At 36.1% G+C, this 22266-nt stretch overlaps 1 protein-coding gene across 1 annotated transcript; it reads left to right on the top strand.

Moving 5' to 3' along the window:
- The first annotated feature begins 327 nt into the window (after positions 1–327).
- On the top strand, positions 328–21543 carry LOC110463096. Its single transcript, XM_021517441.1, has 6 exons — positions 328–389; positions 7537–7723; positions 10813–10960; positions 12473–12618; positions 15297–15476; positions 18278–21543. The coding sequence occupies exons 2-6, from the start codon at positions 7537–7539 to the stop codon at positions 18457–18459; spliced, it is 843 nt and encodes a 280-aa protein (XP_021373116.1). The 5' UTR covers positions 328–389; the 3' UTR covers positions 18460–21543.
- The last annotated feature ends 723 nt before the right edge of the window (positions 21544–22266 follow it).

Below are 22266 nucleotides of genomic sequence, written 5' to 3'. Positions count from 1 at the left end.
ATTGACAGATCTTTCAGCGTTATCTTCGTATTATAATATTTCAAAATTAGACTAATCGCTCTCTCCACATAAATGAGCAGGTCCTGGCCATGGTAGCGGGGTATTATATATTTCGGAATTTGGATAAAACGAAAAACAATATATATTACTGGAAATTTATTGCACCAAACGATAAATAATCTAAAGAATCCTTCGATATGAGAAAGTTCACTTTGTTTTTTAAATTAAAATTATGACACTATAACACACAAAGTAAAATATTGGGAATATGGTGCGTTGAAACTATTTCGTAAAATGTTTAAGCTAGCTTATATAATTAGCTCTACTTTCATTTTCGCCGCAGTTTCGATTTCTGTTGAGGAAGCGAAGGACCTGGCAAAGATTCAAGGGTGAGACTTTGCTACACACGTCTTTTTAGAGACGTATATATATCAACAGAATTTGTAATATATAGGTCTCTGGTCTTTCCTGTGAACTGAATATACGACTGGTTATATAATATTATTATTTATCTGTTAACATCTTAACGAGCAAGTGTAATGTGTGTCTGTGAACAAGGGGGGAAACTCCATTATACGGTACTCGGTACGGTCCACGTCATTTCTGCGTGCTCATTGGACAGTAGAACTAGGGAAGTGCCGGATAAGCACAGACCACGCACTTATCATGTGCGCAGCACGCACATGTTAAGTGTGCCGTCCGTAGAGCAAGTGACCGTGGGAAAAATTTAAAAGACTCACGGAGGCAGTGCGTTGTGTGTTCATAGGCTGTAGAAGCACTAGAAGGCAAGCACGTCACCCGTGCTGTCACCCGTGCTGGAGTGAATCCGTAGCCCAACCACATCCCGAACGCATCGAAAGTTCCTCATGCACTTAAAGTGCTACGGCGTCTCTGCGTGCTCCCAAATCCGTACTGAGGTGGTACTCACCACGTACGGATCCCCAAATTTTGCCCACGTTTTGCAAGTAGACAGCACGCACTTGCAAGTACGGCGGGTTGGGACCACGGCTTTAGGCACAGGCATACAAATCATAAGTCCGTCCATCCCTAGAGTATGCCTGTCCTGTTTGGGACCCATACACCCAGGATAACATCGATTGAAATGGTATGATGCAGGGCTGCTCGTTACGTACTTAACAAAAACGTCTACACTCTTAATTATTAGAGCATCCAGTGGCGATCCCTTGCCGACAGACGCAAAGACACAAGCCTATGTATGATGTTCAAAATTGTAAACAATCAGGTAGTTATTAGTAAACACACTAGACTAATACCAGCAACCAGGCAATCAAGGCATGCCCATCACCAATCCTTCCAAATACAACACTGCAGAACCAAGGTCAGAAAACAATCCTTCTTTCCACGATCAATATCTGTGTAGAATAAGATCCCACCAGATATCATATCCTCCTGTTCTACTTCTGAATCTTTTAAATCTGCTCTCCTGTCACTGTACCCTCAAATTTAAATCTATATATATATCATTTTGGCTTTCTCCCTCATGACATTATCGTCAACTTGTTGAAGTTGGTCATTACCATTTAGAAGTATAGAAGTTGCGATTTCGTTGTATGATTATTACATGACAATATTTCACTGTCGATTGTTATTACAGAGGTTTAGCAACGTTAGAGGTATGTGTGAGCTTCACGTACTCGTACAACTATATTTTATGATTACATACAATGACTGTCTGCATGTACGTGTAGCATGTATAGCTGTGACTTTTCAAACTTTCTATCGTAATATGAAAAGGCAAAGCCTAAAAAGAGCATTGCTTTTGTAGATATTTACTGATTCAGAATGAGATAAGTATTATACACTTGCTCAATGAGATTTTAAGGCAGAAATAACAATTAGGGGAGACCGGGGCAAGTTCAGCCCATTTCTATTAGCTCACCTGCCACGAAGGGAGGTGTTATTTAGACAGTAGCATGCTTGGGTGAAGGGCTACCAAGTTTGTTCAAATGAATGACCTTCAATTATATTCAAGGTCACAGGGGTCAATTGTCTTAAAAACACTTTAAACAACTTCTTCTGAATAACCAAAATGCCCGGGGTGATGATATTTGGCCAGTAGCATGCTGAGATGAAGGGCTACAAAGTTTGTTTAAATGAATGACCTTCACCCATATTCAAGGTCACAGGGGTCAAACATGTTAAAATCTTTAAACAACTTCTTCTCAATATCCAAAATGCCCAGGGTTCTGATATTTTGCCAGTAGCATGCTGGGGTAAAGGGCTATCAAGTTTGTTCAAATGAATTACCTTTACCTATATTCAAGGTCACAGAGGTCAAATATGTTAAAAACATTAAACAACTTCTTCTGAATAACCAAAATGCACAGGGTGATGATATTTGGCCAGTAGCATGCTGAGATGAAGGGCTACCAAGTTTGTTCAAATGAATGACCTTCACCCATATTCAAGGTCACAGGGGTCAAATATGTTAAAAACTTTAAACAACTTCTTCTGAATAACCAAAAATGCCCAAGGTGATGATATTTAGTCAGCAGCATACTAGGATCAAGGGCTACCAAGTGTGTTTAAATGTATAAACTTGAATCATATTCAAGGTCACAAGGAGCAAATATGTTCAAAATATAAAAAATAAATAAACAACTTGTTCTGAAAGCATGCTGGGATCAAGGACTACTATGTTTGTTAAAGTGAATGACTTTGACTTATATTCAAGGTCACAGGAGTCAAATTTGTTTAAAATCTTTAAACGACCTCTTCTGAATAACCATAGGTCCCAGGTCTCATGTTGATACTTTGCAAGTTGCATCCCGAGATGAAAGGCTTTAAAATTTGTTCAACATAATGACTTTGTTCGACTTTCAATCACAGGGGTGAAATGTTTAAAAAAAATAACAGGTTCTTTTGAATGAATTTTAATCATAAATACTGATATTTTATTTTGCCTGTAGCTTTATTTTAGATCACTTTTAAGGTTACAAGTGTGAGATTTATACCAGGTGAGCGATGCAGGCACGTCTGTTTTTAGGTCACCTGAGACAATTTAAGTCTCAAGTGACCTATTGCGATCGCCTTTTGTCCGTCGTTGTCCATCGTTTGTCCGTAAACAATTTACATTTTCAACCTCTTCTCCATAACCCCTGAACCAATTTCAATGAAACTTTGCAGAAACCTTCCATGGCCAAAGGTCAACCGAAATTGTTAATTATATGGTCCCCAGCCCGCAGGGGCCTGAGGGGCGGGGCCAAAAAGGGTCAAAAGATCCAGATATGGTATAATAAAATACTCTTCGTATATGGAAGGGTCTTAAGGTGCTACACTAAAATTGTGAATTTCATGACCCTGGGGTCTCACGTTTCCCCCTAGGGAGGGGGTAAACTTTACTATAGTTTATACAGGGAAATCACATTTTGGACCAATATTTGTTTAATTTCCATTGGAAGTAATTCAATTTGGGTTAGCATTATCAGTATTGGATAGCAGTTTGATGGTATGCACATATCAGTCCTGACTGGTTAACCCCCAGGGGCTGATGGGTTGGGGCCAAAAAGGGCCAAATTGACTGAAATTTCAAAAATCTTCTCCTCAAGACCCAGATATGGTAGAATCAAATACTCTTCATAGATGGAAGGTTCTTAAGGTGCTTTACCACAATTGTGAATTTCATGACCCTGGGGTATCACGTTTCCCCCTGGGGAGGGGGTAAACTTTACTATAGTTTATATAGGGAAATCACATTTTGGACCAACATTTGTTTAATTTCCATTGGAAGTAAATCAATTTGGGCTAGCAAAATATATTATTATGGCTTATAATGGCAAATGATACTTTGAATATTACATGTCGATAACTTGATTGGAAATATAACCCTGATTTGACAATTTGATACTTTGAAAATTTTGAGCAAGCCCTACCCCCAAGGGCTGTAGGGCAGGGCCCAAAGGAGTCAGTGTGCTAATATTTCTTCATTTTCCTTGTTTAGAATCAGAGGTGCTAGTTTCAAATACCTTTCAGTCTTAAATCTGTATGCTAGATATTGAATAAGGTGGTTTTATTGTTTTTTGCCATTTTGAATAATATTTCTGTTCATGTTTTAAAAACAAAAATCAACTCTCTGTATAAATACATCAGAACTCTGGTGACCATTAAGGCCATGGGCCTCTTGTTTGAAGAATAATTTCACTTTTCCTGTCGGAAATTAGGCCCCCATTGGAATATGTGTTGCATGGGCCGAACTTGCCCAGGTATCATAGGTTGAACCTGTTCAGGCTCAAATTGATATTTCAATGAATTCCTATAGTATAACAATATTATAATAAGTGCTTGGCTTGGCTTTTATGTATATCATTTGAAGCTGTCATTGTGTTACTCGTTTGACCGTCAAAAACGTAGCACTTTCGTTTACAGAAAGTTCGCATAACTAGAAAGATTTTCTTTCTAACCTCAAAAGTAGCTTTCTCCTGGTAAGTAATTTTACATTAGAGTTTTCCTCGCCATTTTTATGTGATGGCCTTTTTTCACTCATGTATATTAGATGTGAAACAGGAGAAAGAGAAATGCAATGGCCAGACTGGGGTTCGAACCCGGAACCCTCCGAACTCTAGACAGACGCTCTAACCAATTGAGCTACCTGGTCGCCGACGATCGTCCCAGTCGAGTTCCGCTCCTTTCCTTCCTCCTTCAACAATGTCTTTGACCCCAAAGACACACCAGACCTTATACCACCTTCTACAAGGAAAAAGAGGAAATGTAACTGCCAGACTGGGGTTCAAACCCAGGACCTTTCAAACTCTAGGCGGATGCTCTACCAATTGAACTACCTTGTCATCGACAATCGTTCCAGTCCAGTTCTGCTACATTCCCCTGTCCCTCCTCAAAGTCCCTGCCCCAGAAAACACAACTATTTACAACCCAAATTTGGGTATCCCTTTGCTAAGCATACTCCCAATGCTTGAAACAAGGGTTGGCAAGCTCGCCAATTTTGCAACAGGAGAACGAGAAATTTAACGGCCAGATTGGGGTTCGAACGGCATATTTACCAAAATGTGATCTAAAACCCCTAAAACGTATAAAATTACTCTGAACACCTTAGTTTAGGTCCAAATATAGCTGTAACAAATTCTCAGGTCACTGTTGGGTTGATTACTTTTTTGCCGAGATTTTTTTTTATAATATTATTCCAGCCGGGGCTGAGGAGGCTGGGTATTATTATTAGTACTAAGTTGTAGTCAGCATAATGATGCATGTATCGGATGAAAAAGGCCATCCTGTGTGGCTTCTTATGTTAAAGGAGCAGTCTACAAATTAAACGAGGGAAATTAAGATATTGTTAATGTAGTGGAACTGGACTGGGTCAATTGCTGGCATCTAGGTTACAGCTCAATTAGTTAGTTGGAGGTCCTAGCTTCAAATTCTTGTCTATCAGACATGCATTTTTCTTCCCCAGTATAAACAAATACACATCTGTGTGATCCATATGAAAAAATGATTCTGTTTGATAAAACAAGTTCTTTTTAAATGGTGCACCTTTTGCCTATGACATTTTATTTGAATACATATATATCACAATGCATTCCTTCTGTTGTGTAACACATGTAGATTGCGATACACTCCAGGCATTTTGTGACACTCTACCAATCCCCTGTCTGAAGCTCTTGACTAAGGCTCCTTTTATGCTATAGAAATTAAGAACTTATAGTGTTAGTACCAACATAATATTTTCACATTTATTAGTTCACTCATATTTGTTTTTGCAAATGTATGCAGATTAATTTTGAAGCTGAGAGTCAGTGAACCTTACCAACAGACATACATTTTTAAGCTGGGAATCATTGAACCTTACCAACAGACATACATTTTGAACCTTAATTTACCAACAGACATACATTTTGAACCTTAATTTACCAACAGACATACATTTTGAACCTTAATTTACCTCAGACATACATTTTGAACCTTACCAACAAACATACATTTTGAACCTTACCAACAGACACACATTTTGAACCTTACCAACAGACAGACATTTTGATAAAATAATCTGTTTTTGCTGCAATGACAGAAATGGTTTATATTTTTGTTTATAATTAAATTCTAAGTGAGGTTCTCAATGATTCAGATACACTTTGTATATATCTAAATATATAATTTGGGGAAAAGGTAGAAAAGTTGACATGGCAATGGTTGATCAGTCATGTAGTAACATGATGGTTACACCTCAATGATCCCTGATGTTAGAAACAGATAAAGATGGTTGTTTTGTATAGAAATATACTGGGTTTGTACAAATTTAATGGACTTTTAAAAAAAAAATAAGAAAATGTGGCATTTAAATTGACTATATTAATGTATAATTGTATGTGCATAAATGAGTAGGTGTGACATATTTTTGTATTTTTGAGTTAGTGTGTGATATGTGCATGGTTTTATCAAATAATTATTATGATTATAACCAATATATTATTATTAATATATTTTTACCAAGTACATTGATTTCAATCCTTTAGTTTGTGTATCGTTTAGATATGTTGACTTACAAAGTCAACAAGGTAAATAGAATTGCACCCCAAATATTGTCACAATGCTTGAAAACATTAGAGATTACCAACATTAAACATTAATAATATTGTCGGTTTTATATATTACATATCAAAATAAAAGTTATTCTAAGTATTTCTAACATTGAACTAATTACATTGTATACAATATACTAGAGAAAGAGAAATACAACAACCTGACCCAGGTTTGAACCCGGGGCCTTTTGAACTATAGATGGACGCTACCCAATTGAGCTACCTGGTTGCCAACAATCGACCCAGTTCCACTTCATTCCTCCCTCCTTTTATTTTAAGTCTTTGCCATTAAAGACACAACTGTGCCATCTAGGTTTAGGTATCCCTTAGCCAATTGCAAGCATACATCCAGTACTTGAAACAATGCGTTGGCAAGCTTACAAATTTTGCAATAGGTTGGAGAAATGCATGGCTAGACCGAGATTTGAACCCAGGACCCTCCTAACTCTAGACAGACGCTCTAACAATTGAGCTACTTGGTCACCAACGATCGACCCAGTCAAGTTCTGTTACAATACATGTATATACATTACTTATTTTTAGGAATTCTCCTAGTTCAGGAGTTTATTGGGGTTTTCCAGAAAACAGACACTGGGATGAAACTTAGAGCCCAATGTGGAGTTTGAAGGAGCAAATTGGGAATGAGGCCTTTAAATATACCGAAAACGATACTCAAAACTACTGATGTCATTTGCTAGAACTACTGCTTCTTTTTACATGTTTGATTTAAGTATTAACCGTGCATGTAAATAGTGTTCGTCTTTTTGAATTAACTGCACATTTTTGCATAGATTGTATACAATATTTATGGAAAGCTTACAAAGTTACATACCATATTAGCCCCCTCCTTGGTAAAAGATTTATATTGCCAAAGTCCAGAACATAGACACATGCAAGCACTTAGTTACAAAGGTCATTTATTCCACAAAATGATATTTATATACTTTTTACTGCCATACTTAGGATGCGACGTTTATTTTTAAAGATGTCGGAGAAAAAGCTACGAATGATCACCTACCTGTCCCCAGGTTTGCCTGTTGAGTTGTTTGAGACAATAATGCAATACCTGGAAGAAGTCACAGAAAAGGAAGCCTACCTGATTTACGAGTCCAGGTGGGCTGGACCACCAAGGGACCGGACTGACCCCTTCACAGCTGATGAAGTGGATATAGGTAAGTGTTTGAGTAATACAGAGATATCATGTAAAAGAAGATAGAAAATTAAGAACATGAAAAATGTAAAAGCAACTTCTGTTGACAAATAAATTCATGAAGGGGATGTTTAAATTTGGTACAAGTTTCTATGTTTTCCTTTTAAAGTTAATTATATATAATTATTTATAACCAAGCACCAATGATACAGGATGCTGACTATAGGCTGGAGTATTTTATACTCATGTAATATGGATAATCAGGTGTCATTGATAGTCAGGTGTCACTGAAAGCCAGGTGTCACTGATATCCAGGTGTCATTGAAAACCAGGTGTCACTGATATCCAGGTGTTATTGATAGTCAGATGTTAGTGATAGTCAGATGTTAGTGATAGTCCATTGTCATAGTCAGGTGTCACTGATAGTTAGGTGTAAATGATAGTCAGGTGTCACTGAAAGTCAGCTGTTAGTGATAGTCAGGTGTCACTGATACTCAGGTGTTAGTGATAGTCCATTGTCAATGATAGTGAGGTGTTATTGATAGTCAGGTGTAAGCGATAGTCAGGTGTTAGTGATATTCTGTTGTCATAGATAGTCAGATGTCACTGATAGTTAGGTGTAAATGATAATCAAGTGTTAGTGATAGTCAGGTGTTAGTGATAGTCAGTTGTTAGTTATAGTCTGTTGTCATAGATAGTCAGGTGTCACTGATAGTTAGGTGTTAGTGATAGTCAGGTGTTAGTGATAGTCAGTTGTTAGTTATAGTCTGTTGTCATAGATAGTCAGGTGTCACTGCTAATCAGGTGTTAGTGATAGTCAGGTGTTAGTGGTAGTCAGGTGTTAGTGATAGTCAGGTGTTATTGATAGTCAGATGTTGGAGATAGTCAGGTGTTAGTGATAGTCAGGTGTTAGTGATCGTCAGGTGTTAGTGATAGTCTGTTGTCATAGATAGTCAGGTGTTAGTTATAGTCAGGTGTTAGTGATAGTCAGATGTTGGTGATAGTCAGGTGTTAGTGATAGTCAGGTGGTATTGATAATCAGGTGTAAGTGATAGTCCATCGTCATAGATAGTCAGGTGTTAGTGATATTCTGTTGTCATAGATAGTCAGATGTCACTGATAGTTAGGTGTAAATGATAATCAAGTGTTAGTGATAGTCAGGTGTTAGTGATAGTCAGGTGTTATTGATAGTCAGATGTTGGAGATAGTCAGGTGTTAGTGATAGTCAGGTGTTAGTGATAGTCAGATGTTAGTGATAGTCAGATGTTAGTGATAGTCAGGTGTTATTGATAATCAGGTGTTAGTGATAGTCAGGTATTATTGATGGTCAGGTGTTAGTGATAGTCAGGTGTTATTAATGGTCAGGTGTTAGTGATAGTCCATTGTCATAGATAGTCAGGTGTTATTGATAGTCAGGTGTTAGTGATAGTCAGGTGTTAGTGATAGTCAGGTGTTAGTGATAGTCAGATGTTAGTGATAGTCAGATGTTAGTGATAGTCAGGTGTTATTGATAATCAGGTGTTAGTGATAGTCAGGTATTATTGATGGTCAGGTGTTAGTGATAGTCAGGTGTTATTAATGGTCAGGTGTTAGTGATAGTCCATTGTCATAGATAGTCAGGTGTTAGTGATAGTCAGGTGTTAGTGATAGTCAGGTGTTAGTGATAGTCAGGTAGGTGACATTATTATACCTCTACTTTATCTACTCTATATAAAAGTAATTGGTTAAATCGAATATATATTCCCACTTTTGCCTGACTGTGTTTTAGTCCCGTTTGTTAGTCTGGGAACTAAAACACACCTACACTTAGGTGTTTCCGCCGAGCCAATCAGGCGAGAGTAGGGCGGAGCTTGTTACCGAACTCGGAACCAACACGCGAGGTGGGCGGAGCTTGCTACCGAACTCGGAAGCGATGCGCGAGGTGGGCGGAGCTTGCTACCGAACTCAGAAGCATTTTTGGCTCTATGGTGATCAAGGGTAGTTGGAACGTGAAGCTATACAGCTTATGGTTTACAAATAATTTCTAGTTAAAACTATCTCTCCAGCGTGTATCGGTATAATAAAACGGTTAAAGTATGGGGTTGAGGGATATAGCTAGTTTCTGGTGACCCTTGACGATGCCTATTTCACTCGGCTTCGCCTCGGGAAATAGACCTGGTCTCAGGACACCAGAAACTATATCCCTCAACCCCATACTTTAACTGTATACTAATAGCTAGATATCATTGATAATCAGTTCTTATTGATAGCCAAGTGTAATTGATAGTTAGTTGTCACTGATAGCCAGGTGTCATAGATAGTCAGATGTTATTTATATCCAGGTCTAATTGATAGTCAGGTGTCATTGATTTCCAGGTGTTATCATCAGCCAGGTGTCATTGAAATCCAGTTGTGATTAATTGATAATCAGGTGTCAATAGTCAGGTGTTATTGATAGCAAGGTGTTATTGAAATCTATGTGTAACTGATAGCCAGGTGTCACTGATAGTCGTCAGGTATTACTAATATCCAGCTGACATTGATATCCAGTTGTCATTCATAGTCAGGTGTCACTGATAGCCAGTTGGTGATAGTCCATTTAGTCTGTTGTCATTGATAATATGTGTCCCTTTATACCTAGGTGCCTTGATAGTTCTTTATAGACATGCATTACTTATAGATAAGTGTCCTTAGGGACCAATTGTTGTTAAAAAGTGTACTACTAGTGTATGTCATTTAAAAGAACAAACCAAAGTTGTTATCAACCAATATCAGCCAGTTTTTCTAACTTGAAACTGCTCAGGTCTTCATGTCATACAGAGCAATCTTGGCGTGATGTCAAATTCAAATTATTATGTTTATACAGGGTAATTCTGCTAAACTTATAACACATTTCCTTTTTACAACAAAAATGGCCATATCTTCATTTATTAAAACAGTTTGTTTAAAACATATCATGAACTGAAAGAAAACATCAAGAGTGACTAAGAGTAAATTTTACGATTGAAACACATCTTTTATTATGGGTTATATACAGTGCAGTGCCATTCCATGATGTGCCCTTAAATGTTTTCTCTTGACAGGTATTGTATATCATCTATCCTGCTAATGCTGTTTGTTTTGTTGATTAAGGCTTTATGAGAAGTGAAACATTTCTACCGCTGCAGCAGAGGAAGAACTCGCATGTGGAGTTGTGTGGGGCGGCCCCATTACATGTACACCCCAGTAGTCAGTCTAACCCAGTCTACTTCTCCGACCTCATCATCAACACCTCAGACATGTACGTATCAGATAGATTTCGCGCTGTTAACTTGGACTTCTTTTCCCCATTTACAATAGTAAACTTTCATATGAAAGAAATTATAACTCTAATTTCCTCCTGCACAAATACATCTCTTCCACAAGGATTTGATCAGACCTCCTGACTTTAAAGAAGCTTATCAGCTGTGTGCTGGGTCATGAAATTGGATATGTTTATAATTTTCTGTGATATTATTGTAAATAATTTCAAATGTTCCATCTCCCTGAAATGGCCTGCAACCTATAGTTGTCTTTAAATAAAATACACAGGAAATGACATATGACCCTTTGAGTGCTAGTCACAACTAAAGTTGCACATTCTATAAAATGGTATTTTATATGGTCAACAGCTAATCAAACATATAAAATAACCAATTTCCATTGGTATTAATGTTTTAATATTAACACAAGTATTATTTTTGCAATATTTTTACTGAAATTGTGACTTATTAAGTTATATCTAAATTTGAACTGCAGTGAAAATTAAATTTTCCTAATTAATTCAGCACTGATTGGTTACCGTATGTTATTTTAATGTAGCACTCTAAGGGTAAACTATTATTTATTTTTCAATGCCTGTATACATTAGAATAGAAAGGCGACAAAACTGTCTTCCTTAACCCGTTGTAACAAAATATTACTACGTATACTAATATCGTAAAAGTGTCTTGCATTACGTAATTGATTAAATTATATGTTGTTGTCATGCAATTAAATGGTCCGAAAATCTTTCAAAGTTTTGAATCATTCATTACAAGCTCATTTGTCCTCAGATTGAATGAGAATTAAGTATCAAAATTTGTGTATGTAGTAGTGCACAGAAGCATTCTGCTGCAGAAAAGCAAAGATGGCTGTAATGAACAAATACAACCAATTTCTTTTCATTTTACTTCACCCGGTTTGAAGGACTAGTTAGTTAGTGTCATAGTGAACATTAGTGCAACAGCCTTTGTCTGTCCGTCAATTCCTTTGAAACCATATTCTTACTGAACGACTGATTTCAACCAGGTTTTCTACCCTAAAGTCACGATAATACACCACAGCCTGTTTTCAATTTACCTGGTAGTCAGGAACCCCAGGCTTATTTTCAAGGCAATTTTATTTGGGAAGTCATTTGGACAGTATTTTCCCCCTGTACATAAGCCATGAAATTTAACCCTAACAGAACTGAATGCTTTTACAGTATGCTGGGCTAAATCAAACATTAATTAACTCACATTCATCCCTGAATACACATTTGAACTCTTCCAATTCAGAGGTTGGAAAAGTTCATTATAAAATATCAGGGTCCCCGCCATGAATGAGTTAATATCTAGTTTGAAAAAAAGGAAATTTTCAATCCTATAATACCTTTGACTTGTAAAAATGTGATTGAATTGTAGAGTGTTAAATTGGTTTCTACCTGGTTGGATGGTTGGTGACGGGATTTGTGCCTACATGAATCTGCCCTTACGGGTTTCATCTCACTGACGCTACGGTTTCTACCTTTCAGTGCGGAGTTTAAAGAGGTCCATAATTTACAGGGACGCAGCTTTGCCTACGAAGAGGAAGACTCCCTAAGTGGTTGCTTGGTGGTGCTACAAGGACTTAAAAAGATGGGATACAATTCCACATTCTTCGGAAATGTCCTTAAATCAGGTAGTGTTTGTCGTTTGTTTTAAAATGGATTCCAGTACATGACAGTATATGACATTTCATGACATTTCAGAAGGAAAGTGCATTAAGATACATGACGTTTCATATTGGAATTTGGTGTTAAGAATGTACATGAAACTATACTACAGTTCAAATTTCATAAGTTCCTAAATACCAAATAAAATATTTTGCAAACTGTTGCAACAATTTTTATATTACCTGAATATTGCTCTAGGTCACACCCACACATTTTATTATTTTTGCTTCAATTCACAGTTCAGTAAAATTGAACTTAATTCAGCAATGGTTGACTATGGTAAGTTGTTGAAGAACTGAAAGTCACAATTCATTTAAGTCCTGCGGATGGGAATGTGAGGGTCAATACAATTTACCAATAATATTGAAACATTATGATTGAGTCACTAAAGACAAATAGTATGCGAGGTGACCTTTACCTGTGTTTGCATGTTCTTTGTCTATTTTTGGTCGTTAACAACACCTGGATGCTTTAGACAGGTTGTCTGGTGAATGGTTGTTTTGGTGTTTTTGCTTGCTTAATGGATACATGTGAATTGTACTTGTATTTTGGTATTTATGTGTTCAGGCCCTCTCCTAGTCACTCTAACGTCACGCTACCACAATTTTGACAGTTTTTCAGAGTTCAAACTTCAAAAATTCAGATCTTGTATCTGGAATGTTTCTTGATTCTTGACAAAGACTACCTATGGTGGTTCATTTTCAGAAAAAATTTTAATTCTACGTTATTAGTTTTTGAAAATAGAATGCTAAACTCGCAGTGAGATTTCACCCGTTTTTCAGCCGTGATTAGTACCCAAAATTGGTACACCATATCACAGGCTGTGAAACTTGTTTTTATTTCTACAAGTTGATGTGCCAATTGCAACAAAATATATTGCTTTTGTAAATGCCATACTGAACTACAATTGTATATATACACTTTTATATTATCCGGTTATAAGGACCAGGAATCAGTATTTAAACATGCTTATATTTAACCCCTTCAAAATCCTCCAAAATTTCGTCGACTTACTTCGTTTTTACTGGTTTTCTGATATATTTACTTTGAAGACATTGTGTACTCTTGTTCCTGTTCGCTGGAAATACTGATAAATATATCTTTGTTACACTATCAAAGGAAAATGCTCAAATTTAATTTTAAAGTACTATTCGAACCATTTTCTGACCAAGTACCAATTTGGGTAGTGTACCAATTGTGGTAGCGTGACGTTAGACAGGTTGTCTATAAGACAGGTGAGCTGTATTTGTATTGTGTGTTCCTGGTTCTTGCCTGGTCCCTATAGACAGGTTTTCAGTAAGACAGGTGAGCTGTAATTGTATTGTGTGTTCCTGGTTCTTGCCTGGTCTCTATATACAGGTTGTCATTAAGACAGGTGAGCTGTATTTGTATTGTGTGTTCCTGGTTCTTGCCTGGTCTCTATAGACAGGTTGTCAGTAAGACAGGTGAGCTGTAATTGTATTGTGTGTTCCTGGTTCTTGCCTGGTCTCTATAGACAGGTTGTCTATATATAAGAAAGGTGAACTGTATATGTATTGTGTGTTCCTGGTTCTTGCATGGTCACTCTAGACAGGTAAGTGAGAGAGGTGTACTATAATTGTGTTATAATTAAATTATGTGTGTTATTGATTCTTGCCTGCTCACTATTTACAGGTTGTACAGGTACAGGTGTATTGTATTCTGTATTAAAAGTCACATCTGGTCCTTAACGTAGACAGGTTGTTCGTAACACAGGTTAACAGTTTATATTTTGTAAGGTCCATGTTATAAACTGGTTGTTTAAGTCAGGTTGTCACTGAGACAGGTACCGTAAGCTGTATTCTATATTGTGTTATTTGTGTAAGATGTTTTCTATATTGTGTTATTTATGTAAGCTGTGTTTTATAGTGTGTTATTTGTGTAAGCTGTGTTTTATAGTGTGTTGTTTGTGTAAGCTGTGTTATATATTGTGTTATTTATGTAAGCTGTGTTTTATAGTGTATTATTTGTGTAAGCTGTATTTTATAGTGTGTTATTTGTGTAAGCTGTATTTTAGTGTGTTATCTGTTTAAAATTTATTCTATATTGTGTTATTTGTGTAAGCTGTATTTTATAGTGTGTTATTTGTGTAAGCTGTATTTTATAGTGTGTTATTTGTGTAAGCTGTATTTTATATTGTGTTATTTGTGTAAGCTATATTTTATAGTGTGTTATTTGTGTAAGCTATATTTTATATTGTGTTATTTGTGTAAGCTGTATTTTATAGTGTGTTATTTGTGTAAGCTGTATTTTATATTGTGTTATTTGTTTAAGCTGTATTTTATAGTGTGTTGTTATTAGTGTAAGCTGTATTTTATAGTGTGTTATTTGTGTAAGCTGTATTTTATATTGTGTTATTTGTTTAAGCTGTATTTTATAGTGTGTTATTAGTGTAAGCTGTATTTTATAGTGTGTTATTTGTGTAAGCTGTATTTTATATTGTGTTATTTGTTTTAGCTGTATATGTTATATTGTGTTATTTGTGTATTTCAGGTTATCACATGATTACTATGAACAGCATGGGACAATTGTATCCTATTCTAGGTGTTACTAACAGGGTTACACTTGGTTACTATAGATAGATTGTTGCTTTGACAGGTTTAATAGTGTTATATTTGTATTCCAGGCTCTCACCTGAAGTCTATACAGATGGTGTTGAACAAGACAGCTGCGTCAGCCGCCGTAGACTCAACCGTCCTATACAACTACCTCCAACAGAACCCCAAGTATAAGGAAAACATCACCATACTCAAGTCATTTGGGCCCCTCCCAATCTACCCAGTTGTCTTCAATTCCCGTCTTCCAGGTTGGTTGTCCCTCAAGGCCCATTAGGGTCTCAGTGGTTTCTTTATGTGAGGCACTAAACAACTTCTTTAACTCTAGTTTAACAGTCCTGGGGCTTGTTCATTTATGTGGAACAAACAGTTTGTCTGTTTTTAAATGTAACATTTCAGGTATTAATACTAGCAGACCTTTTAAATGTTTATGCAGGCCTTGTAAGGCTTTGTCAAGGCTTGCCTGCAGGCAGCACCAGATTACTAGGTCCGACCTTAGTTCATAAACAAAAACAACTCTGGTCCCTAGTTACACATATAAAATTTTGGGACTGAAGGGAAAACAAAAATGGCTGACAGACAGCAATCTTGAATTTGAGAATTAAAGTTTATTAGCGCTATTTCTCAGAAAGTACTGGAGGGATCTTTCTCAAATTTCTCATGAAGGTTCCCCATGATCCCTAGTTATTATTCCTCACGAAATGCGTTTGTAAAGGATATTAAATTGGGCTCCGTCTGTCCGTCCGTGCATGGGCAATTTCCGGACGAGAGCTCTGAAACTGTTTAAGAGAACTACTCAAAACTTTGTACACCTAAGTTTGCAGAAGTGCGCGTTTCTCTATAAGGGCTTCTATACCAAATGTGTATGCTTCAACAAGATCATCAACCTCGCCTTCAGTAGATTGAAGGGCGGAACAAGACTGAATGTCATTGTTGAAATCTGGTATTGAAATTTCGCGGAATTTCCGGAAGCTCACTTCTTTCCTTGCACAAGCTGGCTTACTACAATTCAGTGTTGTGTGGACAGCAAGATGATCACCAGATTGGTTCCCCTTTACATCACTTAGACATGGATCAATCACTGAAATAGCTCCATGAATGACTGAGTTATCTTCCCTCATTATGACCACATCCAGTGTGTGGCCATGGGTGTGTGCATGAAGCTTCTGTCACATGCTGAATCAGACCCCTGGAATCTAGTAGACCAGAGAACTGGCGAGCATAAACATTAGATAGATCGTCTAAGTGGAAATTTAGATCACCCGTGATAATAATCTCTTGTGGTACAACAACTTGGTGGTCTAAAAAGGTAGACCATTCATCAAAAAACACTGTATTTCGGAAAGCATTCTGTTAAGAATGTGGAGGCCTGTAAATGATACACAATCTAAATTGTTTATCACCAGCAATGACAGAACAGGTCATGTGCTCAAAGTGTGTGTATACAGCATCATGGCTGGAAGAGAGATGTCTCACACTTAGGCCTTTCTTAAACAGAACAGCCACCCCACCACCACGTTTGCCGAGTCTTAAGCATTGTGGTGGAGTTCATAGCCTGTTGGTATTAACTCAGCTAGGACCTGGTCATCGATATCTGAACCTAACCAGGTTTCTGTCAATGCAAGAATGTCAATGTCCTGAGATGTTACAAAATCCCCGATGTACAATGACTTATTCTTCACTGAGCGACAGTTTAAGGACACTAAATTAAGGTTTGTTAGTGCTATTTCTCAGGAAGTACTGGAGGGTTCTTTCCCAAATTTTATTTGTAGGCCTACGGTCCTCTATTGTTCATGTTTACTTTTAAGACTGATCAGATAAACAAAATGGCCTAGTTGCAGCCACCTTCAAATTTTGACATTGAAGGTTTGTTAGTACTATTTCTCAGGAATAACTTGAGGGATCTTTCTCAAATTTGATATAAAGGTTTCCCTTGATCCCTAGTTGTGCATGTTATATTTTGAGACTGATCATAAAAACAAAATGGCCGAAGGAAGAACTAAACAGATCTTTCTCATATTGCTGTGATCGGTTCTTTTTCTTTCGCATTAAGTACTGTACTTAGTCTAGTAAATATGTGAAATGACAAACTCACTTTGAAGGTAGTCTTTTATACACAGCAGTATTAAGTTTTGGTCAAATGTTACCTCAAGGTGCATTTACTGTTAACATGACTCGATCAAATAGATAAGAGAAAAGAAGAAAAAAGATCAAACTGACAAAGAACTAATGAAGATGGTACAATGGTGGGCGCCAAGATCCCTCTGGGATATATTGTTTAAATTTTATGACTTTGTTTGATGACTAATTTTGATAAAAGTTTACATCCTGTTTAAGCTAATTTTGCATTGTTCCTGTAGGTCATATCTATATGATTATCTGTGGCTGTGGTATTTAGATATCAAAATCTGATGATGGTGGGCTATTTAAATCACCCATAATTTGTCTGTGGTCCATCGTCCCCTGTCCTTAGCGCTAATTCTTAGAAAATGCTGGAGGGATCATTTTGGAATTTCAAGTGAATGTTCTCCATGATCTTTAGATGTGCACATGAAATTTTGGGACTGATTTGAAAACCAAGATGCCTGAAAAAGTTTGTTGGCGCTATTTTTTTCAGAAAGTACTGGAGGGGTCTTTTTTAAATTTGACATGAAGGTTCCCCACGGTCCCTGGTTACGCATGAAACCAATATGGACGACAGGGCAATCTTGCAATTTCAGAGTTTAAGTTTGTTAGCACTATTTCTCAGAAAGTACTGGAGGGATATTTCTCAATTTTTACTTTAAATTTCCCATGGTCCCTAGCTATGCATATTGAATTTTATGACTGATCAGAAAACCAAGATATATGACAGGTGACCATCTTGAATTTGTGAAAAATCTTTCTCAAATTTTACATGAATTAAGGTTCCATATAGTCCCTAGCCAGTTATATTGAATTTTGAGACTAAATTTATCCTACTTTAAGCATTTAGCATGTAGACAAACTTCATGATTTGAAAATATCAAGGCGGACAATATTAAAAGTGCTCTTTTGTTGTTTTTTCTCTTAGATGATCTCAAAGGAAAAATAAGCCAAGCTCTGCTGGACATGACCAATAAAAAGGATTGGCTTACCAGGCTGGAGGCTTTTGGAGTGGAGGGGTTCAAACAAGTGGACATGTCCTCCTATCTCAAAGAGAAGGAGCTCCTTGATGCCGTCAAAAAGCTCAGTGTAACTGCAGCATACTACTAGAATATCAACATCAACAGCCTATCGCTAGGGAATTACTGGGTACATAGGATAATGTTTTAAACCTGTTAAATGTCTTGTGCTCTTGGATATCTGGGAAAATTGGAATTAATTACCGAGGACTTTTCAAAATTCTTTATAAAAATACTCATAATTGACTTTTTCCCCTATGTAATACAGTAAATTAATGTATTTGAGTTAAAGTAAACTGATGCTCTGCTCATGTTTAAGTAATTGTGTCAATAATAATACTGTAGATATGAAAAAAACCCATTTCAGGTCCATCATTGCCAAGTGGTATATGTATCACCAAAGTCAGGTTTGGGGCCTCCACTTCGCCATATTGCTTAATTGAAATCGTGAATGTTAATTAATCCTGGGATTGAGGTGAAAAAGACTTATGAGAGTCAAATATGTAATATATCTATTACATCTAAATTAGATACATAGATTTGATAGAAGCCATAAATGTTAGTGTTTTAGAAAATAAAATTAAAAGGGCAATGTCTTACGGCAAATGGTGCATTATTAAGATCAAAATTAATATATTTTTTGGAGAAGAAAAAAAGAATACAAATATATGTTTTGTAAACTCTATTTAACTATGATAACTTCTTGTTGTTTCGATTATATCTTCTATGTAGCATGGTTTACAGTTAATTTTTCAATACTTTATTGTTGTTGTTTACGTTGTATTTTGCAGAGCGAAAAGTTGAAAATATTAAATATGATTTTTTCGAGCAAATATCCCCAAAAACTTGCCAATGTAAAATAGCAGTTAGTTTTACTTCATGAAACTACACGATTTCAGAGTCTTTTTGATGAATGTAATATTATTGGATCATGTGTTGTCAAACAGTCGATGGGACTAACATGTATTACCTGGTAACATTATAAAATTGAATGTTGTTAGCCAGTCTGTGGTACTAACATGTAACACTATTTGATATTTAGTGTTGTAGTTGAACATATAATCAGAAGTTGTCAGCCAATCATGGCACCGATGTTTAACATTACTTGAGATTTGATATTTATGGGTTAAATATTTAAGATAAAATCAGATAGTGTCGGTCATTCTATGAGACCGTTATGTTACACTATTTGAGATTCAATAACATTTATGGGGTTCAAGATTAAGATAAAATCAGATGTTGTTTGCCAGGCTATGGGACCATTATGTAACATTATTTGAGATTTATTTAATGTTTATGGGTTTAATGTTTAATATAAAATCAGATGTTGTCGGCCAGGCTATGGGAACATTATGTAACATTATTTGAGATTTATTTAATGGTTATGGGGTTAATGTTTAATATAAAATTTGATGTTGTCAGCCAGGCTATGGGACCATTATGTAACATTATTTGAGATTAATGTAATGTTTATGGGTTTAATGTTTAATATAAAATCAGATGTTGTCGGCCAGGCTATGGGACCATTATGTAACATTATTTGAGATTCATTAATGGTTATGGGGTTCAAGATTAAGATAAAATCAGATGTTGTCAGCCAGGGTATGGGACCATTATGTAACATTATTTGAGATTTAATTAACGTTTATGGGGTAAGTGTTTAATATAAAATCTGATGTTGTCAGCCAGGCTATGGGACCAATGTTTAACATTGTTATTTATCTGTCATTAAAACTTACGCCTGTTAATTCAATAAGCCCACCCATATACTTTACAGTTCAATAGGTATTTCACAAAATGCTATTCCATTGTCGTGTAATAAACCCATCCCCCTTCTTTTAAATTCAGTCACAGATTATGTGTTGACACTTGTGGGCTTATTGTAGAATAAATATGCCGGTATGTAATTGTATGTTATCACCTAAACATATATCAATCTATATTTAACATATTAATGGGTGTTGCCAGTTGGTCTATTGGAATGAGTGACATCAGGCTAGGTGTGTGAGGCATCATCAGGATAAATAATGGACGAGGTTCATTATTTCCACAAACAGCAGGAGAGGTTGTTATCCAAGTGGTTGAAATTGTGTAGATAGTAGACATTCTTCTTAGTGCTTTAAGACAAAAATCAAATCAGGGTCAGCTCGGTTATAGTTTTAGAGTTTATATGGAACAATTAATCAGTTAAGTAGTTAGTCAGTATCCAAGAATCTCGATATGTTTTAAAGACCACACACACACACATATATTTATATGTTAATTATAGTTAAGCAGATCTATATTATGTACATGTATATTATATAATAAACAAGAATTTTATATCTATTCTATTTGTGTTGACATGACAACTGTTGTATACTTGTAGTGATTCAGGGTCAAGGGATGTCGTTGTTGACATGACAACTGTTGTATACTTGTAGTGGTTCAGGGTCAAGGGGTGTCATTGTTGACATGACAACTGTTGTATACTTGTAGTGGTTCAGGGTCCAGGGGTGTCATTGTTGACATGACAACTGTTGTATACTTGTAGTGATTCAGGGTCAAGGGATGTCGTTGTTGACATGACAACTGTTGTATACTTGTAGTGGTTCAGGGTCAAGGGATGTCATTGTTGACATGACAACTGTTGTATACTTGTAGTGATTCAGTGTCAAGGGATGTGTTGTTGACTTAACACTGAACAGTTGTATAGTTGTCATTTAATTTTCAGGGATATCTTTGTTAACATGACAACTGTTGTTGGTTACCTATATATATATATGTTTGTAGTCATTTAAGAAAGAGTTACCACTGTTGTCATGATATTAGTTGTACATACAGTTGAAGTTGTTCAAGCTCAAGGAATGTCATTGTTGACATGACAACAGTGGTATAGTTGTCACTTAATTTCAATGGATATTTTTGTTAACATGACGACAGGTGTTCAGTATATAGTTGTATTCATGTCAACAAAGTAATATCTTTGTAGACATGACAACACTTGCAGTAAAGCTGTTAAAATCTCTCTTATTAAAACTCTCGTCTTTCAGAATGGAATCCATTATTTTTGTAACTGTGTTTTTGTATCTTTCTCCATTCCAGCCTTTCAATCAGTATATTTGATGACAAACTGAATTCCCTATATTTGGAATTGTATGGTTATATAAGGTTCTCTATTAAAAATTATATGTTTTTTCTCATGTTTTTTGTTGTTGTTTGTATCATCATATAATGAAATCTTTGATATGGATGAGGTCACTTTTAGCTTCAGGAGCTGTTGCTCATCATACAGTGAGCTACGGTATTCCTCGATATGAAGAACAGATAACTCTTCAAATAGAGTTGCTTTACTTTTTATTTCTTAGTAAATAAAATGATCATTTGTAATTCAACTGTGGAATATGACTATCATTATATTATAGAACAACTTTGACATTTCAAATAATGTATTTTTTAAATACGGAAATTGACTCAATATCATAAAACATAAAAAATAGAAAACTATTGATGTTACAAAGTAAACAATGCAATAAATAAAAATGGTAACAAATCTAAACTTTAAATATACATAAAAAAACAGCCATGGACGGAAATAATGGAAACACAGAGGCATATATAGTTCAATACTACAGTTTGCAACTATTACAAGACAGCCTTAATATAACTCATTTCTATAAATGTATGAACTATCGCATGACATCCGTACTAGCGCAATCTAATAATTGTGGTAAAATAATAATAATAATAATAATTTGAGGTTCTTATATACTGCTTTATCACAACCTAGTTCGTAGGTCATCTCAACGCGGTTCACAAATTAATATCAGTGGTTATAGGGCCTTTGCAACTCGCCAATATCTTTCTCAACTCCCTGGGGAGCATACAGCCGGAGCTGCCATTTTGGCGCTCACAGCAA

This window comes from Mizuhopecten yessoensis, unplaced genomic scaffold (assembly GCF_002113885.1).
Source record: "Mizuhopecten yessoensis strain PY_sf001 unplaced genomic scaffold, ASM211388v2 scaffold10867, whole genome shotgun sequence".
Lineage (NCBI taxonomy): Eukaryota > Metazoa > Mollusca > Bivalvia > Pectinida > Pectinidae > Mizuhopecten > Mizuhopecten yessoensis.
Note: the sequence above shows the minus strand (reverse complement) of the source record. Positions and strands in the feature narration are given on the sequence as shown.

What these genes read in the sequence shown, in the direction of transcription:
- LOC110463096 (XM_021517441.1), top strand. Translation starts at nt 7,537, where the DNA reads ATGTCGGAGAAAAAGCTACGAATGATCACCTACCTGTCCCCAGGTTTG. An exon ending in ATCATCAACACCTCAGACAT is followed by an intron (nt 10,961 to 12,472) that starts GTACGTATCAGA and finishes TCTACCTTTCAG; the next exon opens with TGCGGAGTTTAAAGAGGTCC. An exon ending in CTTCAATTCCCGTCTTCCAG is followed by an intron (nt 15,477 to 18,277) that starts GTTGGTTGTCCC and finishes TTTTTCTCTTAG; the next exon opens with ATGATCTCAAAGGAAAAATA.